The sequence below is a fragment of the Crinia signifera genome, chromosome 8, assembly GCF_055691185.1.
Source record: "Crinia signifera chromosome 8, ASM5569118v1, whole genome shotgun sequence".
NCBI lineage: Eukaryota > Metazoa > Chordata > Amphibia > Anura > Myobatrachidae > Crinia > Crinia signifera.
In genome coordinates, this window is record NC_139224.1 from 104,259,432 (window position 1) to 104,281,542 (window position 22,111).

General features: G+C 46.3%; 1 protein-coding gene across 1 annotated transcript in view; it reads right to left on the reverse strand.

Annotated features, from left to right (window-relative positions):
* Positions 1-22,111, reverse strand: part of LOC146026327 (alpha-amylase 1-like) — an 84,060-nt gene that overhangs the window by 56,687 nt on the left and 5,262 nt on the right. Inside the window, exons 2-3 of the mRNA XM_083156913.1 lie at positions 7,030-7,176; positions 3,629-3,826 (exon numbers count right to left, since the gene is read on the reverse strand). Of these exons, the coding sequence (XP_083013039.1) occupies positions 3,629-3,826; positions 7,030-7,176 (345 nt within the window). The remainder of the gene's footprint in view (positions 1-3,628; positions 3,827-7,029; positions 7,177-22,111) is intronic.

Below are 22,111 nucleotides of genomic sequence, written 5' to 3' on the forward strand. Positions count from 1 at the left end.
TAGCTGGTTCTTAAACAGTTTGGCTGCACACATTGTGGCCCAGGCTTATGCATAGTCATTCGATAATCGGTCGCTGTGCAAATTTACACAACAAGATCACATGGTCTGTTGTCAGCTACGGTATATTACAGTTTTAAAGGATCTCATAGCTGCCGACTTTTATGTTGTCCTCCCGGGAGAGGGCAGCCAGCTCACCAAAGTAGGTGGGCGGGGCCATCACCGGGAGGGTAAAGGGCGGTTTGGGGGCGGAGGGAGGGCTGCTCTATCGGGGTTGTGGCTATAGCAAACGGGTCATTTTAGCCCCGCCCCTCGCAGTGCAATGTCGGCATTTCAGTCATTGCACTGTGGGGGGTGGGGCTAAAATGACGCGATCACATCATTTGACTCGTGGAACCCCCCGCCGTGTGGGGGTTTGCGGATGATAGATGGATATGCGGGAGGGTTGCCCCCCTTTCCGGTGGGCCGGGAGGGGGACCCGATATCCGGGACCCTCCCGACCATTTCAGGAGGGTTGGCAACCCTGAAGTATCTGCATTTGAGATTTGTTTATTATGCCTTAGAGAGAGAAAGCCAGGGATAATACTGTAAATTACCAATCAACTATCTTCTAACTGTCATTTTTCATACACAGCCTGTAAAATGACAGTTATGAGATGATTGACTGTCAATTCATCTATCTCAAAGGCTTAGTAAAATAGACCCCTGTGTCCAGTGACAGATTTTACCTTTGGGCTGCCGCTGCCTGTGTCCCATGCATGCAGTAATCATGTTTTCTCTGTAAAAAGTTATTGATTAAAAAAATGGATAGTATGTAGTTTAAAATGTCTCTCTTTGTTACATTAAGTCATATCTTTAGAGTATTAGCATATGGTAGTTTCCCAGTCACCCTGCATTGAAAAAGCAAGATATTTTAATCCCATTGGGGTACATTTTTCTAAAGCTTCTAAAAATGAAAAGCAACCAATCAGATTCTCGAATTTCTCTATTGCATACTATAAAATTATAGAATATGATTGGTTGCATCACTTTTTTTTATTCTTAGAAGTGGTTGTAAATTTAGTTAGTTAGTGTTAGATTTGGGTGAGTTATTTTGTTTATGTGAAGGGCATGGGTATTGGAAAATTTTTTGGTTGGCAGGACAAGATGAAATCTCCGTTCTGTGCCCTTAGCTTCTGGCCATCTTAGATCGGTCGCCTGTACCTGTTCGGAACTCTATGGAGCAGCTGGGAGTGGGTGGCACCCTATACTCATCATGCCATGCCCTTTTACACATTATTCCAGGTAGAGCTAATAACACACTTTATGCCAGGGAGAGTCACTTGTGCACATTATGTCTGGTAGACCCCATTGTACACATTATGCCAGGTAGATCCCTTTACACATTACACCAGGTAGAGCCCCTAATACACATTATGCCAGGTAGAGCCCATTGTACACATTATGCCAGGTAGATCCCTTTACACATTACACCAGGTAGGGCCCCTAATACATATTATGCCAGGTAGAGCCCATTGTACACATTTCACCAGGTAGAGCCCATAACACAATATGCCTGGTAGAGTCGCTTGTACATGTTCTGGGAAATTTACTAAAGGAAATTTGTAAAAAAATAGGTGTATTTGTATCCAGAAATAAACTTATTTTTGACATTTACTATCCCGAAAATACAGCAATTTGTATTTGTAGTGATTTGCTATCAATACAAATACAAATTGCCGTATTTTTGGGATAGTAAATGTCAAAAATAAGTGTATTTCTGGATACAAATACACCTATTTTTTACAAATTTATTTTAGTAAATTTCCCCCGTTACGTCTGGTACAGCCTATTACACACATTACATCTGATATATCCCATTAAACACATTATGCCAGGTAGAGTTGCATATAAACATTATGTCAGGTAGATCCCTTTACACATTACGCCAGGTAAGGCCTATTGTACACATTATTCAAGGTATAGCCCATTGTACACATTACGCAAGGTAGAGCCTATAACACACCTTACTCCCATCAGCATAATATATAGATAAATACTTTCATTCTATTTTGGCTTGCATTGTGTAGTGATTGCTGTTATAAACATCCTAGCAGCCGATGTGTAACACTGCTGGAACCGCTGCCTGTCAGACTAGCACAGCAGCCAGCAGTAATGGTGGACACAGAAACAAGGTATAGCATTTTTACACTGCAATTTAAATATTAGTTTCAGCACACCCCATCCATATGTTTGCTTATAGAAGCAAAATCTAATAGAACTCAAACGGAAATTGATTGCATTAAATTTCAATTTATTGCCAATGCATGGCCCTGCAGCATCGAAATCAAATAGAAAAATAGACTGTGCAGACACGCCTATATTGTACAGATCTTTACTATATATTTCAAATTGAATGTATGTATTTGCCTTGCTGTGCGATTCGATCTCGATCCCATTTGAATAGCAAGGCAATCGCACCATTCTGACTTAATCGCCCCATTGTGAACTCACAACGGAGACGGATGTTGAAGATCTGTGCATGCACATAAGCGAATATACGCATGTGCAGGTCTTCTCTGCGGGCACCCTTGGAGACTTGCATAGTCTCTAAAGGTGCTCACAGTGTGGGGGGGAGGGGGGGGGGCATGCAGGAGGCTTTCTGGGGGAGTTCGCATGCAAGCACCCAGCGTTTCCTAGGCATACCCAAGAAAACACTGGGTGCACCCAGGAAAACGCTGGGCATCCCCATGCGAACAGGGGTGGCTTCCTGCCTTCTGGTTGCGTGCAGCTGACATAACCAAATGTCAGCTGCCCGCCCTGTTCTCGGAGCAGGGCGCCGCTAATCTAAGTCACCAGTGAGTGACCTACAGTAGATTAGAGAGCGCTTCAGAAATCATTCAATGGTTGGTGAACATTGGCCCTTATTCAGTAGAAATCAGCAGTTCAAATTTGTTCTCAAAATGGGCAAAACCATGTTCACTGCAGGTGGGGCAGATGTAACATGTATAGAGAAGATTTGGGGAAGTTATTTTGTTTCTGTGCAGGGTAAATACTAGCTGCATTATTTTTACACTGCAATTTAGATTTCAGTTTCAGCACACCCCACCCAAATTTAACTCTCTCTGCACATATTACATCTGCCCCACCTGCAGTGCACATGGTTTTGCCCATTTTGAGAACAAATTTGTAGTGCAATCAGTTCTGAATAAGGGCCATTGACTGATTTTGGGCCCGCATGCAAGGCTTTTGATTTTGCATAAACATTCATTTGCAGGCCTGCGGGGACATTTGGCGTCCAGCGAAGGTACACCCCTTAATTCTCTCTGCATGGCACATCTGGCCCACCGGCAGTGCAACATGTTTTTGTCCATTTGAGGAAACAGCAGCTTTGCGATCAGGTCTGAATAAATGTTATGCCACTGTGCACATTAACAATGCCAAGTTCTTATAAGAGGTGCCGTAACTGCAACAATACTACAATGATAATACTGGGTGTGCACAAGTAGGTGCGTAACCTAGTTTCCAATTACTGTACCTGTGTTACATTCTTTCACAAAAAAAATCTATGAATACATTCTTCTGTATACCATTTGTTATTTTGTCCTTTTCTTATTCCCATACAAAGCTTCAGTAAGTGGCAGTACTATACCTGATCAGCATCTCTATAGTTTTCAATGTCACCACTTTGAGTCTTACAGTTTCCATTGTTAAAATCCAGGTAAGAGTATGGCACTGATGGGAAGTCTTTGGTGTCTGTGTTATATGCACTGTGGCAGATGGAGGAATTACCTTTCCCAGCTGTAGATCCACACATGTGATTTATAACAGCATCAACATAGATATTCACCTGAAAATATATTAAGACGAGAAATATTTCAGCAATTTGCATTTTGATCTTTAAATAACATTGGAGCCGATTCAGCTGTGCTCAGTGAGCAGCGCATTTGGCCCCGTTTTTGATGGTGGGGGGGTGCGCCTATGCACACTACAAGAGCAAAAGCCTTCAGAGAATTTTACACCCGCTGGGGCATTTGCTAAAGGATGGGTAGGCAGGGGGTGGTCACAGGGGACTGCCCAGCTTTTTATGGGCGTGCCAACAAAAATGGTGGGCACGGCCATAGAAACACTGGGCTTACCCCTGCAAATGCAGGCATGCCCATGCCTGCTCGGGGTGGACAGCTGACGTCACGTGACCCATTAGCATATGGGAACGCTGGCGCGGAGGGGGATGTCAGCTGATGTCAGCGCAAATCAGCTGCCCACCCACTTCCCCCCAAGTGTAGATGCATATGTAAGGTTGCTCAGAGCAACCTTACATATGCGTGCACCTTCCACATGTTTCGATGGTCGGTGACCATCGAAAGATGTAGGAGGGTCCCAGTGGCAAGCAAATGGATGTTTATGTAAAACAATCATTTGCAGCCATTACAAATGTATGTGCCTTATGAATGGTGGGCCGGCTACCACCATTCGCAAAGCCGGAATCTATAACCTCCTTCCAATCTCATCCTTAGCAAGATCTGCAAGCATTATATCATACTGCGATCCCCTCCCCCCACTATTGCACATACTCACCAGAACACCGGACATTAGATTCTCTTCCTGCTGTTACCACCGGTGTTGTAAATTGAGCTGAGGCTTACCTGGATAATCTATCGCCAACAATAACACCAATAACACGCATATCAATGCTATATTTCAACTGATTGTATTTTATCATTATTATTTTTTTATTACTATTCATTCTTTATTCATTATTATTTAACATTAAATTGTGTTTTTATTAAAACCAGTGTTTTAGCGCTGTTACTTATTTTTTGTTTTGCATATTTTCACCTATCAAGTAGGTGAACGCTGCCCCACTGAAAGCACAGCCACCAACACCAGCCATATGAATCCCTGCACTAGCATGCGATGGGATGTGTTCACTAACACATCCGCTCCCATGCAGCCACAAGGAGGAGAAATCATTCAATGGTTGCTCACCATCCAATGATTTCTCTAGCCTTCGCTCTGAAAAGTAAGTCTATACTTAAGGCCCATACACACTGGGCGATTTTGAGCTGAAAGACACTCAAAACAGTAAGTTTCAGCTCAAAACCACCCAGTGTGTATGGCCCGACGATGAGCATCCCGCATCATCGATGGGAAAAACACTCATCTGCTTTTAATACCAGCAGATGAGCGGCTTTGTGGATGGCTTTCCATAGCGCTGTGCTATGCAAAGCCGCCCGCCCCCCCGCTGACAGCGGTCATTGCTGTCCATACATGCTGGACATAATCGCCCAGTGTATATGGACCTTTATTTTTCAGATGCCGAATTGGGGGCAGGTGCTGAAATCATGTGACATCAGCATGTCACCCACCCCCGAAGATGCATGGGCATGCCTGAATTTACATTTCCATGGGCGCATTTCCATGGGCACACCCACCCTTTTTGTGGGTATGCCCATGAAATGCTGAGTGTTTGCCTGCGTCTGCCCCCAGCCTGCCTCCTTCCTGCCCAGGGCCGTAACTAGGGGGGGGCTGGGGGGTCACGCGCACCGGGCGCTGGAGGTGAGGGGCGCTGTGAGGTCCGGTGACAGGTGTAGCGGCATGTTAAATTACCAGAGGCAAGCTAAACGCGCATAGCGGGAGGAGAAAAGCACAATTGCCATCTTTGCTTAGGAGATTATGTGCGTGTGAGTGTGTGATTAGAGGCATGGGAAAGCAGATATACAGTATATGCTGTACCCAACCTCCAATTACAGTCAGTCAATCATGTACTGGGCATGTTACTTTGACTCCGTCCATCTCCTACTAGCGCGGCTGCAGGAAGCGCTGATGACTTCGAAAAGACTTGCCGGACGCTGATTGGCTGAATTCAGCCAATCAGCGTCCGGCAAGTCTTTTTGAAGTCATCAGCGCTTCCCGCCGCAGCGCTAGTAGGAGACGGACGAAGTCAAAGTAAGATGCGGCTACACCATCAGCAGCATGGGATGAGGAGGAGAAGGGCAGCAGCCGTGGCGGTGAGAGGACTGTGCGGGGAGGGGGGGGTCTCCGGCGCCAGGGACAAGGCGTCATTTGGTCCGGTCCCCCCTGTCAGCTGCTAACTAAGCAGCAGGGAATAAACGCTGTGCGCATGCGCACAGCGTCTATTCCCGCAGCCAGGGGGCTGGGGGCATGGCTAGAGGCTCACAGAGCCTCTGGGTCATGCCCCCATAGCGGCAAAATGGGGGCGTGGCCTCGCGAGAGAGCAGCGATTATAAGCCATGCCCCCAAATTAGGTCACGCCCCCCGAAAATTTCAGCGCGCCTCCGGCGCGCAGCAACATCACTGTGGGCGGAGGGGGGCACCAAATGACTGCCTTGCCCCGGGCGCCGGAAACCCTAGTTTCGGCCCTGTCCTGCCTAACTTTAAGCGAAAGCCCTGGAGAGTGTCAAACTTGACAAAATCATTTGCTCCAGGGGTTTGCACATGCACATATTCTTACATGGGCAACCCCCCACCATCGGGGCGGGGGACAAATTCGGACCTGAGCAATCAGGTCTGAATCACCTCCCATGTTGCAATGTAAGGGGAGCAAGTTAATTTATATTGTTTCTCTGCAGTGTAAATACTGGCTGCTTTTGCATGTAACTCACAAATGTTAGACAGCTTTATTTTTTCACGGTAATTTTGAATTCAGTTTACACACCCCAAAATCCAAATCTCTCAGAAAGTTTTACCTCTGCCCACCTGCAGTGCAGCATGGTTTTGCCCAGTTGCAGCGTTACTCCCTTTTTTTGCTCTACATCCAAATCACAATCATCATAGTCAACTAATATTTTGTTCTCCATTAAAAAGTATTAAGGAGAGAGTTTAAAATTCTTTCCTATCCATGTACTTAATACTGTAGGTACATCCATAGAACACAGTAGCATTAGTCAAAGTACCACTTCTATTATTTGTTTTTAGCTGGAGAACTAAGTGATGTTGCGCATAATTTAACATTCACGTGTACAAGGTTAAAGCTAAAACTACCTAATGCATTACAAATCTGTGATTCAATATAGAATAATAAATGACTACCCCAACATTGTTACATCTGGTAACCATGTCTCTGAATTGTTGTTCATCACCAGAGCGCGAGCAGATCTTATAGCTGATTGGTTGATATCGCTCCCACCATGGTCTGTTGGGGTAAGTAACAATGAAGTTCTCATTAGGTGGTGATACCTAGAGAAAACAAAAACACAGTATTTTACCGCTAATAGAAAATGATGTGGTATACAGTACAGTACTTACTGCTTAATGGCAGTTCCAACATATATAAACCCCCTCAATTAGCTGAGCCAGGTAAGGGGAAAACAAATGGTCCATATTTTATTTTCTCTCCCATGATAGCAACAGATGGCAGAGACCCATGAAGAATTTAGTATCATGATAAATAACCAATTTCACTTGTACTATATCATTGACAAAGTTAAATGATCTTTGGTTCATTTGTGACAAAATTGAACACTCATTGAACACTGCTCCAAGGGCATCATCCAGTCATATAGGCCCTTATTCTGATCGGTGCGTACTTTCCCGAATTCTTTCGGATTGCGTTTTTTAGCCGTCTGCGCATGCGTGGGGAACGCTATGCGCATGTGCCACGTATGGTCTCCGTACTTGTTCTCACTAATACCGTACAGAAATGTGCACCGCAATCATTCGGCCAATATGGGTGTGTTATGGGCGTCATGCGGAATGACACAGGGGCGTAGTTTCAAAGTGGGCTAAACTGGGCGGAAACATGGGCGGACACGGGGGAGTACACATATTTGGGTAGGCGTGCATTCGGACAGCACGCCGAATGCACGCGAACAAAAAGGGTAGAAATGTGCGGTGTCCAAAAGGCTAGTATTGCTTTGCGGACACCACTCGGTCATGCTCTAGGCAATCGGAACGCCTAATCAGGACGGACGCACCTCAACCAATGTCAGCTGAACACAATACAATCACCTACTTTACTCATTACTTGTTAATGACACGCTTCTCACTGCTACAATTGGAAGCATTGCAGCTTAAAGGGAACATTACATGCTGCACTTGTCACACACTTTTACACAGCAAATAATCAACACAACTTAATATTAATAATACTAATACACATGTCACTTCTGCGTGTATCAATTAATACAGACATTTGTGGGGCCAAAATAACATTTATTAAAGAAACTTTGCCAAAAATGTCAAAAACATCACAAAACAAATGGTACCATAACAGGACTAAAAGTAAATAATATATAATAAATAGCCACAGCAGAATCATTAGGAACACATAAGGTGGCTTCACAACAAAAGTACAGCACCAACACTTCAAGTACAGCACACAGTAATGGTAGCCGAAACAGGGCAACAGGGGAATCAAACATGACATTTGAACCGCGGGCAAATGTGGTGACCCTCGGCACGGATTTTGACACAGGATGCTGACACACACAGCTCAATGGAAGATTTGGGAAGACATAACGGTGGAGATTAATGGGGACACAAGTTCATTTGCGGGCACGTTTGCCCCTGGCAGGCTCCTTGCCACGTGCAGCAGCTCTTCGGCCTCGCCCACGGCCACAGTCAGATGGTGGGTCACGTGGAGCACATGCTGGGGAGGGGGTGGATCTTCTTCCCCCTCTGGCAGCAGGGAGTGATGAAGGTGGTAATGCACCAGAAGCGGGTGACATTAGGACCCTATTGGTGGTAACTAGCTCCACCATAAGTTCATTATGGCGGAGGAGGAGTTCATTTTGCCGCAGGGCTTGATCAGCCAGCACCTGCAGGCTAGCAGCAATAGCTTGCTGGCTGTCACTCATAGCTTGCTGGCTGGCACTCATAGCCTGCAGGCTCGCAGCAATACTCTGGTGGCTGGTGGTCAAACCCTGCAGCACCTCCTCGGCCCTACGCACCCGCTCGAATGCCGAGTCTCCCTGCTGCACAATACTGTCTAGCACACGGCCCCACGTGGACAATTCAGCCGCGGACATTTCCGGCTGCTGCTGCACGGGCCTGCTACTGGGGCCAGGTGGCACAGACTCCACAACCTCCTCAAGAGAATCTGGACCAAGCGGTGGGGATGCTGTTGAACGAGAAATTACCAATTACCACACATTCCATGGCAAATTCAAAACATCTACTTATGGCCTGGCAAATAATTACCTTCAAGCGTAGAAGCCATCACTTCCGCTGGGGACTCGCTGTCTATGGTGCTCACCCCCCGGACCTCCTCCACTGCAATGCAGCACTGGGCCATCTCTTCCAGGGGGGTGAGCTTCAGCTTGCCAGGCATGGGGCCAGCCCCAGAGGTGTGGCTGTGTTCCCACCGCTGGGTCAATTTCTTCTTGAGGTTGCCTTTGAAGTCGTGCCACCTGCAATCAAAGTGTACATATTAATACATGTAACTCCTCATGTTTGCTGTAGCACCCATTGCAATCTGAAACATAATACAACATGTGCCTACTGACACCAAACTTACATTATATTCATTTTTAAAACCAACCCTTAGAAGATACAACAACAGTCACCCTCCAATAACTATCAATTCAATGTCATGGCCTACATGTCTGTGCCTCCAAGCAATGTGAACACCCATTGACCAACTCCATCTAATATTGAATGTAAACATTACTGGACTTGTACTGCTCAAATAAACACACATGTACTTGCCTCTTCTTAACGTGCTCCGCCTCACGAACTTGTGGAGCCACTGCATTAATCTCCGCCGTTATCTCCTCCCAGATCTTCCATCTCCTTGTGTGTGTCAACTTTACCGCTGGGCACTCTATTAAATCACGTGCCTGGGTCACCAGGATGTCAAGCTCCTGCGGTTCATATGCCATGTTTCTTGTGGTTGGTTCCTCTGTTGCCCGACTGCGGCCACGGGCACGGCCACTGGCACCGCCACTGCCACTGCCACGGCCACGGGCACGGCCACCGGTTGCTGTACTTGAAGTGCTGGGCTGGCTACTCTGTTGGGAAGCCACCTGCTGTGTTCCCAATGATTCTGCTGCTGCTGAGGATGGGCCAGCTGCTGATTGGCCTGATGTTGATGGCCCATCTGGCTGCTCTGGGTTGAGGGGGACATAGGTGGTGTTGGCTTCCATGCGGGACAAGAGATTCTGCACCACCTGTTCTTCCTCTGACTCTGAGGCAGCCATGTTTGCAACAACTGTTTGCCTTTCTAGGACAACTTTAAATACTATTTCTGTAATTGGCGTTAATCAGCTGCAACCTGCGTTCCGTACGGCCGCGTTCCGTACGCCAGCGTCAACCGTGCGGCGCATACGGGACGCCCCTTGGTGTGGAAAAATATTTATCAAAAACCTGGCAAACTGAGTAAGTCTGATTTAGTAGCTAAATGCAGATTCCAACACCAATGACAAAATAAAACTGAGGTCACACATGAAATGTATATTTGAATGTACATCTGTACTGTGCACTTGTTTGGTATGTAGTACAACTGACACTACCCATTCCATATGTCAATCCAGTCCACCACTTAGCCACAAGTAATCAGTGCTAGCATCCAAAACACATGTGAAAGCACTACAAATTCAGGTTGGATGCTAGCTACTTTTCATTCCACCTCTGTAGTAGGGGCCAGTAGAAGGTAAGTGTACACATGGCAGCATGGCCTAATTTTTGGGAAAGGTCTGCCACTATTTGCTATGTTTCTGCTGCATAGCTTTCATTATAAAATAGCTGTTTAGAACCTTGTGGAGTTAGGTGTAAGTGTCTACTGATGCAGACTATTTCACCTGTTGCTTCTACCCATGTTTGGTGGATGGTATAGATTATATATAATGTGTTTCCATCTTATTTTACACTGTCTGTTTAGGATGGGTGTGCGATGCAATGGGTTAGCCGTCTGTTCTGGCGCATACACGCTGTTAGTGTAAAAATGAACAATAAAGTTAATACCAAATATCACTCTGATCAACCAATGACAGCACATGATTGTTTGATTTGTGCAATTGCTAAGATGGCGGCCTATGGGAGAGCAGCCCCATTCTCACCCGCGGAGCTGAGAACTCTGGTCTCCGTTATGGAGACCAGGCTGGGGCGGGCGGGCCCCTTTATTACCAACCGCCAGAAACGCAATGCCTATGCGGTGGCCCGCCGCCGTATATTCGCACGCACCCAGGTGTGGCGGACCATCGCTCAGCTGGAGCAGCGGTGGTCCGACCTCAGGCGCAGGGAGCCAGAGAGGCTGCAAGAAATAAGGGCCAGCATTGCTAGATGTGAGTATTTCAACAGTAAATGGGGATTTGGACATGATTGCTTACCTGACATTATTTAATCCACTAAGGTCACCAGCCTGATCATGAGTTAAACATGGCATACAATATATGAGTGCTACTTCCTGTTTGACACCCTGTAATGGTCATAAAATATGTTATTGGGGAGGATTAATGCTTGTGATGCTTACAATGGCCCAAATGTCACAGCATACCTGCAATGTTACAGGCTGTGTTTTGTAAAGGCCACTAAGGAGCTGTTTGCCTGTACAATTATCAGTACTTATAACCTTTGCATTTATAGGTTGATAAGACTTAATACAAATTACCACTAATTGGCACTTTTTAGATTTTTCCCAAACACAGCACGTGATCGAGCAAGACAGGCCCGGGAGGAGGCAGAGGCGTCCCAGGCCCAGGAGGAGGCGGAGCCAGCTATGGGCGAGGAGGGAGAAAGTGAAGAAGGGGTGGCGGAGGAAAGGGATGAAGTGGTGGAGGATGTGTGGGCAGTGGAGGTGGAGGTGGTGGCTTTCGACCACGAGGTGGCAGCCGAGGAGGAGGTCGTGCCAGCCGAGGAGGCCCAGGAAGAGGGGGAGGATGAGGAGGCCTGTGAGGTGGAGCAGGCGGCCGAAAGTGGTATGTATACATAAAGATTCATTATTCCTTTTGTCATCCACTATTTGATATGTAGCACTGTTGATTCAAATGTGTTTGAAAATACTATAAAGGCAAACAACAAATTGGGTAGCAACAGACACACTTTGGGGTTAGATAGGGTGGCCAAACCATCCCTTTCATCCTGGACACATATTAATGACACAGGTTGTGGGGATGGCTTTCAGGTCGATTTTAAGTGCCACTGAACCTGTGTAGTTAATCTGTATCCAGGAAGAAAGTGATGAGTTGCTCATGTAAGGGTTACATGTCCCTGCTGGTTGCATACAATCTGTAGCCTCATATAGGTGAGTAGAGTTTACTGGTGATTGATCTTTGTAAACTAGATTCAGTATGGCATAAATGGAGTATGGACAGGCGTGGCTTAGACTGGAGTAACAAGTGGTCAGTGCCCCTGGGCCCTCCTCTAGCTAACCACCCCCTGCGGTCTGCATGTATGTTTTGCACCATAATTGTGTGTGGATTTGGTCTTAGTAATGCTTTTGAGCATGGGAGTTGGTTAGTGCTGCAGCTTCCCCTAACTGGCATTCTGACAATGATTTCTGGAGCAGACCATCAGCAGCCAAGCCATGCTTGATTGCACAAATGTACTGAGCATTCCTGAGAGTTGTGTAACTCCCCTGCCAGGCTCCATCATATAAGAGACACTGAACTTTGTTTGCCAAATTGTGATTGGTGCAGCGCGTGACATGCTTCTCACAGCTTTGTCATGGGTGGGTTTGGATTGAGAAGGAGCAGTATGACTGTGAGGTGTTTGACAGAGTAAAGGGTAGAGGGCCAAAATCAGGCTTTCCATGTAGTATGTATGCATGTATGTATAGGTGTATGTCTCATATATATAGTTATATATGTGTGTATATATATATATATATATATATATATATATATATATATATATATATATATATATATATATATATATATATATACACACACACACACCTGTCACGGTGCATGTTTAAAAAGTAGGTTTGATTATGTTAAATGTATGCATGAATATCATTAGTCATTTTTCAATTTGAATTTCCTCCACAGATGAGCCTGCCCAAGCAGAGGAGGGTCGCCGTGGGGCCCTCCTTAGACTGAGAGGCCTGATGAGGCAAATGCTGGTGGAAATGGACCGCATCATTGATGGCGAAATTTAATTTTTTTGTTGTGGACAGTTGTGTTCTAATAAATATTTATTGAAAGTTCAAAGTTGTCAGTGTTTTTTTCTAACATGCTAAAGTATATGTGTAACTTGTTTAAAATCTTTAAAATAAGCAAAATGTACATAGTGTATATAGATGTATGTTAGGGTCACATGCTGTAAGGGTTAATGTGTGTCATGAATGTAGTAGGAATGTGGGTCAGTATAGATGAGCATTTAATTGATTGAAATTGATAACAATCCCTTTTTCAGGAGGTTGGCTAATTGCCTAAGTGGGTCATGTGATCGCTGTGTGTACTCCGTAAAAAAGTGTGGGATTGAGCGTAAATACTCCGCATCGGGGCGTACGGACAGCTTCCCGTACGTTCTGACGCGGTAAGACCGTGCTTGTGCGGGAAGACCGTGCAAGAATCTGTACGTTTCCACGGCACACGCACGGTTTGTATGTCGTCCGTACACACGCCCTGTTCTTAAAGAGTGAGTCCGTCCGAATGCGGAGGACACGTGGGCGTTTCTACGGACGAAGCCCGCACGCCGCTGCACAGCGTGGCGTGCGGACCGCACCGTAAGAATTCGGGAAAGTACGCACCGATCAGAATAAGGGCCATAGTGACAATCCTTGAGCCATAGGATGCCCAGCAATCGTGAGTGGTTTACCAAAATCCAATTGGCCAAGTGGCAAGACACTTTAAAGAGGCTCGACACTCTTTGACCACACTGCGCTACCAACCATTTGATCATGTCCCCCCTATTAAGAGGGGTGGTGACCGCAACAGGCTGTTACTTCAAACAGAGGCGAGATGGATCCATCGTTTAAATACGGTGGCTCCATCTCGGCTCAATGAATCTCTATCATTCAACAGTTTTTTGTAACTAATAGTATGATTTTGTCTCCTATGCCAGGTCACTATATGTGTTATTTACATTGTCATAGTCTAATTCAGCAACATTAAGCAGTTGCAGCAGTTGTTTTTGATAAAAAAGCACTAATACCCATTTCCCACTGCAGCTCTTAAACGGTAAATTGCAGTTTTTTTAGCCTTTTTATATATAAATATATATATTTTTTTTCAATATTTTTATTAAGAGTTTTGTTCCGTTAACCATGGAAGGGGGTGGGGTACAGAAAACAGAGATAAATGGGGAGGGGTGTGAGAACAAGGTAGTGGGAGAGTCCAATTGCATAGTATCATAATAATAATTATACATCGAGATAACATTCTAAAAAAACTGAAAAATAAGATGGTTTCTTGGGTTGGTTACAGCGCTCTGGTTGTATATGTGTCAGGAGCCGCTTAACCGAGTTGGTCAGACTCAAAGAAAAATAAGAGCAATAAATCACAGACGTATAGAATCAATAAGTCTTCAGTAAAAGGTTGGCTCCCTCGCTTGAAGTGGAGTAGTCATACCAGCTAGACCATTTGGTTAGGGGAGAGTTGGCCCGAAAAGAATGTGGTAGGACTATAGTTTCCATCTGAAAAGCATACTGAATCTTCCTAATGATTTTGGTGAGAGATGGGAGGAAGGGATGTTTCCAGTTTTGTGCTTTGCAGCTCTAGTGGCGATTAGTATATGGCCTAATACATAACAGCTAGTGTTGGGTAGGTTACTCGGGTATATATGGAGCAGTGCCAGTTCAGGGGATAGCGGGATCGAATAATGTAAAACTTTTGCTGCTAAGGCAAAGACATTTTTCCAGAGCTGGAGGATCTTAGGGCAGGACCAAAACACATGAAAAGTATCTCCCGGCTGGCCACAATTCCTCCAACATAGATTGGATATTGTATGCCAAATCTTGTGCAATTTAACCGGTGTGAAATAAAGACCATGTAACAATATGAAATGCATTTCCGTGTGATTAGTGCATTTGGACATGATATGGGATGAGGTGAAAATCGATTACCATTGTTTCTGGGTGAATGAGCATTTCAGATCAGATTCCCATTTCAATTGTAAGGATGATTTACTATCCATTGGGTCTGCTTGAGCTATAGTGTACCAGAATTTAATAGAGCCCTTGCAATTACCAGAGGATATTTTGGCCAAAATATTAGTGGGGGGGGAGAAGTAGGGAGAGTTTGCAAATAAGCAGAGTAAGTAACTTAGATGGGAGTACCAGCTCGTCCCATGCTTTCAGTGAGTCTGAGATGGCTCGAGTGGTATTGCGTGGAAGGGGTCTCTGTTGGGTTGGGATCCACAGTAGATCCATTAAGGGGACATAGGGGTATAGTTGTCTCTCCAAATCCACCCATTGTTTCATACCCTGAGGCAAGGACCAATCATTTATTTGGGCAGCTAGGCAAGCAAGTTGGTACTTTTTCAATTCTGGAACACCTAGACCACCGAATTTTCGCAGTTTAGTAATCCGAGCATAGGCTATTCTTGGGGGTTTATTTTTCCATATATATTTTAGTATTATGGAGTGTATCCGGCTAATAACTTTCTGGGGGATCAAATATGGTATTGAGCGGAACAAGTACATTAGTTTTGGGAGAATTGACATTTTAAAGGCTGCTATTCTACCCAGCCATGATATTTCAAAATCTACCCATCTCCTTGTCAGCCATTTTTCTACATCAGCGCTGGTTCTCCTTAGCGGCACAGGTCCTTGGTCCCCTCAGTAGCCCTGGCTCACCACCCAGCGTCAATGTCCTCAGCGGCGCCGGGTCGCAGTCTCATCAGCGCTGTGAGATGCCGGGTCTCCAGTACAGTGCCAGCCGTGGTCGCATCAGCGCTGTCAGCCCCTGGTTTCCCGCACACCGCCAGCCAGTGATGTCCGCTCCTGATCTCCCGCACAGCGCCAGCCGTGACACAGACAGCTTCAATTATTCGCGCCTGGGCTGGCTCACGTGACTGCAATGTCAGTGAGAGGGGAGGAGAGCAGAGGCTCTGACGGCGGAGGGGGGGAGGAAGTATGGGGCGGCGGGGGCAGGGGAAGAATGGTCGTTTCAGTGCGCCCAGCTGGTGCTGGCTCCCCCAAGCTGCCACGGGGGCTGCCTCACCATAGCTACGCCACTGGGCCCGCGATTCCCACTATGTCCTCTCTGAGTGTTTTGTGGATTGAGGCCTCTATGCTAGTGAGGATGTCTGAGCGGAACACTGAAAGCATTTTAATCATAGATTGAGTTGTAAGCGGGGCCTGCGTGTCAAGAACCATTTCCATTTCATGAGGGAATTGGAAGATGTGGATTTAGAGGATTTGGATGAAGGAATAGAAGATCTCGGAGGAGTAGATGTGAATTTCTGGGTTCTGAGCTTCAGGTTCTATGAAGCGTACAGGTGCGGGTCTTTTAGGGATTTTGGACCCTTTTTTTGATGGCATGGCAGGGAGGATGGCAATGTATCTGTAGCAATGAGAATGATGAGAAATGGAAGCTGGGAGATAGCTTTATGACATGCAGAATGCTTTATGGACTGCATGAAAAAGGGGATAGAAGATGTATAATCCCATTTCCTTCCCATCTGTGTAGGTAGTGATAGTTGAAATTGAGGGACCCATAAGGGAGGTATCAGCTAGGGGGATTCCCATTGAAACTGCAAGCATGCTGGTGTCGGGAGCTGGGTGGTAGGAGTAAGTGAGAAGAACTGTTCTCAGCTGGTGTACAAATGCACCGCAGCTCCAGTCAGGTAAGGTATTGGAGAAGGGTGCACCACTCATAGGGGGCCGTAGCTCACCTGTTGTTTCAGCATGGTCCAAGTAACTGGGCCAGTCAGTGGAGATGTAGCACTGAGGGACAGAGGGGGGTTCTGGCAGGGTGGTCACCAGCACTAGGTAGGGAGCCCTTCATGGAGGGTGCCCCTCTCAGTCTGTCCTGCTTCACAGAAAGAAGATGGCCGCCACTGCACTATAGGTGCAGAAGGCTGGATTTCATCTCCACTTTCCCTGTAGCTCTTCGGTGTTTTGAAAGGTGGAAGGAAGGCATCAGAGGCACCCCTGCCAGGAGTGTGTACCCTTTTGAGGTGCCGCAACTCGGGGGGACCTCACGCAGGTGACATCATATGGATCTGAAATTGAGGCCGCGGGCCGCAGCCTTGCTGAGGGAGTGTGGGAGCCCCAGATTCTTACTGCCTTTTCCCTCGGGTGCCAGGCCTCGCCCCCGAGAGTTGGGTTATTAACTAGGGAGAGATATATGTGGGTTTCCTAGTGCCACAACCAAGATGGCTGTCGCTGTGCCTATGGTGAATGCTGGGCCAGGAGGGGAGATCAGTGCAGATAGGCAGCACTCACCACGCTAGTTCCGGCTCAGGGATACTTCTGAGGGTGTCTGTGGATGACTGGGTGCCTGCTGTCTGGTTTGTAGAGGCTCCGGTGGCGTCCTCCCGCTGTGGAGCATGATTCCCTGCAGCCACTCAAAATCGAGGTCCCGGCTCCAGAGTCGCAGGTAGGCCGCAAACTGCAGAGGCCTCCCGACTCCGCTGCCACCCGCAACTGGACTTCGGAGGGGTGGGCAGGTTCAGGGGATCCTCCAGGAATCGGTTGGGTGTGTGTGAGCACCTGAAATCCTGTTTTGTAGACAGGTTTTGTGGGAGCTCAGAAAAGGTGCTGCTGTTCGGAATGGCTGCCAGGCCACTCCCCCCTTTTTTAGCCTTTTTAAAGGGTAGAGCTGCAGTGGGAATGCTCCAGGTTGCTTTACCCATTTAACAAATACCGGTATTTGTAAAACGGGTAAAAAGCAGTGCTTTACCCATTTAAAAGCCATTTTTTTGGCAGTGGGAAAGGGGTAGTCATTCTACCCGTTAAAAAAAAAAAGGCATGGGGTCCCCCCCCCCACTGCCGTAACCAGCACCAAGCTGAAAGAGCCGGGGCTGGTATTAAAAATTCAGGAAACCTGATTTTTTTAAAACCAGCCCCAGACTCCAGGGCCGGGACTGGTTCCCAAAATATGGGGGACAAAATGACTAGGGGTCCCCCGTATTTTAAGACCCAGGCCCAACCAGCCAGCAGGGTAATGCCACAGCCGGGTGGAGACTTTTTATACAAGTCCCCCCGGCCAAAGCATTCAGCCCTGTGACCGGTCAGCCTGGCCAGGGGGGGAAGTGGGGACCCCCCCAATAAAGGGTCCCCCCCCCCCTCCAGGACTTACCTGACCAGGCTGAAGCCTGGTGCTGTCCCCGGTGACCCTGGAGCGGTGGTCACCGGGCTGATTAAATGGTGTAAAAAAAATGGAATAAACTATTGCCTTATACTGTGAAACTATGAGTCCCAGCAAGCCTCCCCCGCATGCTGAGACTTGGAGAACCACAAGTCCCAGCATGCGGGGCATTAAAGGGCCCGCTGGCACTTGTAGGTCCACAGTAATATAAATAGTTAAATAAACAGGATTCGGCATGAAAAGCCGGAGGTTGGGATCCCGGCGTTCAAAATCCCGACGCCGGAATCCCGAACGCCGAAATCCCGACAAGGGGGGGACGTGGATCGCCCCCCCTTGCGGGCTCGCTGCGCTCACCACGCAGCGGGCCCGGTGCCTCGCTTCGCTCGGCACACTCATTTTTTCTCCCTCCGAGGGTGTCGTGGACACCCACGGGGAGAAGAAGTTGTCTGGATTCCGGCGTTCGGGATTCCGGCTTTGGGATTTTGAACGCCGGGATCCTGACCGCCGGGATTTAAACTGCATCCCAAAAAAAAAACACTGACAACCATGAAAAATAAAAGTTTAATACATACAGTACATTACACATACATACTGATACTTACCTATCTTGAACCCGTATGTAGGTCCCTGGATCCGGGGTCCGGGCCTCCAGGGTCTGGGGCTCCAGGGTACTCCAGGGTCCGCAGTCCAGGATCCGAAGAAATCCATAGGGGTACCTGTGGAAGAAAATCCTACTCACCAAGGTCCTCCAGCGAAGATACCGTCCTCTTCTTTCCGCCGTAGTCCAGGTCGTCTTAAAAAAACAACGCATATTTTTTTGTTTATTGTGGCACTATCAGTGCCACAATAAACATGCACTGAAATGTTGATTTCACAACCAACACAGCATTGTTGTGAATTTATTCTATAGCTGAGTGCTGCACCATCCCACTGTACTTGTCCTGTAGACGGGCTATTGCCCGAAACACTGTAGACACTATACAGTTACAAACTTTGTTCCAAGCACCTGGAGTGACGCTTATTTCTGGTTATGGTATACATGCACTGGGCTTACCCCCAGTGACCAGCGGGCACCCAGGTCAAGAAACATCAGGAGAGCAGGAGCCAGCAGTGTGCAGTGCCGGACCTATCTGCAAAAAAAAAAAAATATATATATATATATATATATATATATATATATATATATATATATATATATATAGTCCACAGAGCAAACACACACGCTAACATATATTGAGAAACCTGTGCCAGGTAACAATTGTATAGAAGTAGAGTCCTGAACAGTACAGAACAACCGGCACCTGGAAATAAGGAAGTCCAAATGAAATTCTTTAGTGCTTATTTAATGCAAACACATCTTCAGGCTCAAATAGATCAAAGCATGATATACATCACCCATCAGGCATTGAGATACAAGGTAAGTACTCCCGTCTCCTCGACGGCCGTTTCGGTGCAACAGCACCTTTTTCAAGAGGGTTTGACAACATACTGAGCAAAAGACCTGTGTATTATAGGGCATACAAGGCACACTCACCTGCTTTCAGATGCGCTAATCACAGAGATCACGGTCGCCCACTCCATGTCTCTCCTCCACATTGCCGCCGTCAGTATCCAACATCGCCGCGCACCGAAAGTGCACACGGCTTTGTGGAACTAATCTTCAGCTCATGTTGGAGGAGGACAGCAGATAGGTTCCCCAGTCCCCGGAAGTGACGCAAGTTCATAGCAGTTACCATGGTAGCCCAGAAACGCCAGTCATTTACGTGAATAAAGACTGATCAGGAACACAAAAACTGCATTTCACAAAATACATATACATATATACACGGAAAGACATTGAAAAAGACAAGAAAAAGGGAAAAAATATTGCATGTGAAAAAACGGAATCGCATAGTTGTTGTCTGACGTGTCACACATAGCCTGTAAGTCATGTGACCCACGCTAGACAACCATACATCTCTGCTATGCAAAAAACACATCAATCAAATATAACATTTTCAACAAGAGTGTTATTTGGAGCGGTGCAGGTATTAACCATAAATGCATATTAATGAATAAATGGTGAAAATGAGAACTCCTCATTTAAGCCCATAGGACGCATACAATTTAACTCATATATCCAATAACATTCTTTTTTCATAAGTAAAGCGTGCCTATCGCCACCTCGCCTCAAAGGGGGCACATGTTCCAGTGGCATAAAGGCAAAGTCTCTGATCGAGTGTCCGCTGTTCACAAAATGCCTGGCCACTGGGGGCGTATTTGTGTCCATCTTAGTATAGGCTTTGTTTATAGAGGACCTATGTGCCCCTATTCTCTCCTTGAGCATTCGCATAGTTTTGCCCATGTACAATTTGTTACATGGGCATTTAATCAGATAGACGACATATCTGGTCTCACAGTCCATGGTATGCTTGAAACTGTATCTCTTGCCTGTGATGGGGTGTATAAATGTGTTTGCTTTGATCATGTGTCGACAGTTGACACAACCGGAGCATTTTTGTGAGCCAACAGGCTTGGAGAGCCAATTTTTTGACTGGTCCACTTTAGGGCTAATATCCGAAAAGGTGAGTTGCTGCTTTAGATTGTGGCTTCGCTTGAAGCAGAACAGAGGCGGACACTGACAAATTTTTCCCATTATCGGATCGGTGCGTAGGATGTGCCAATGCTGCAGAATGGACTCCTTTATAGATTTTGACGCAACCGAATAGGTTGTCGCAAAGTGTAACCTCTGTTCCTTTTCGTCCCTCACCCTGGGGGATAACAACTCAGACCTCTGTAGACCCTTACACTTGGCTCTGGCTTCAGAAACCTCCTTGCGGTCATACTGTCGTTTAATGAATTGTTGACACATGTCATTGAGTACACTGTCCAGAGATGTTGCAACAGACGTGATGTGTACTGCTCTCAGGAGCTGAGAATAAGGTAAGCCGCGTTTTAGCGGCTGGGGATGGAAACTGGTGGCGAGTAACAGAGTATTCTTATCTGTCGGCTTTTTGAATAAAGATGTTACAAACATGCCATCTTTAATAGAAATGAGTACATCCAGAAAATTTATGCTCACTGGGCTGCTGCTGGAGGTGAATCTAATGTTACCAGGGATGTTATTCAGGAACATTACAAATTCATTAAGAAGAGTCTCAGTGCCAGTCCATATAAAGAACAGGTCATCAATGTACCTTACGTAACACTTGATGAACCTGGAAAAAATGGGATTGGACAAAATATGTTGCTTTTCATACTGGAACATAAACAAATTGGCATACGATGGGGCCATGTTTGACCCCATCGCAGTACCACGGCGCTGTAAAAAAAATCCGTTATCGAACAAAAAATAATTCTTGTTCAAAACTAATTCCAGTAATAACAACAAAAAATCGATGGGAGGACCTTTATATACTGGACTGGCACTGATACACTCTCGCACCGCTCCAATACCCTCAACATGTGCAATATTGGTGTATAGGCTGGCGACATCAAGTGTCACTAGCATACACCCTTCGATTGGTTGACCGAATTTACTGAGTTTATTTAAAAAATCAGTGGTGTCACGTAAGAAATACGGACTCTCCTGTACCACCGGCTGCAGGAAAAAATCAATGTACTGCGAGACCGGCTGGCTGATGGAGCCAATAGAGGAAATGATTGGTCTCCCAGGAGGGGAGACCAATGACTTGTGCACCTTAGGCAAACAGTATAACAGAGGTATAATGGGAAACTCCTGCCCTAGAAAATCACTAGTCGGCTCATCTATCCAATTATTCATAAGACCCATTTTGATAACTGAGTTGAATTCACCCTTATACTTCTGTGTAGGGTCATAGGTGAGTTTAGAGTAACAGTTAGGGTCACTCAATTGTCCTTTGATTTCCTGGATGTAGTATTCCCTATCCAGCACTACCACCCCCCCGCCTTTGTCGGCGGGGCGGATGATAATGCCTGGATTATACCTTAAGGATTTAATTGCCCGCTGTTCACCC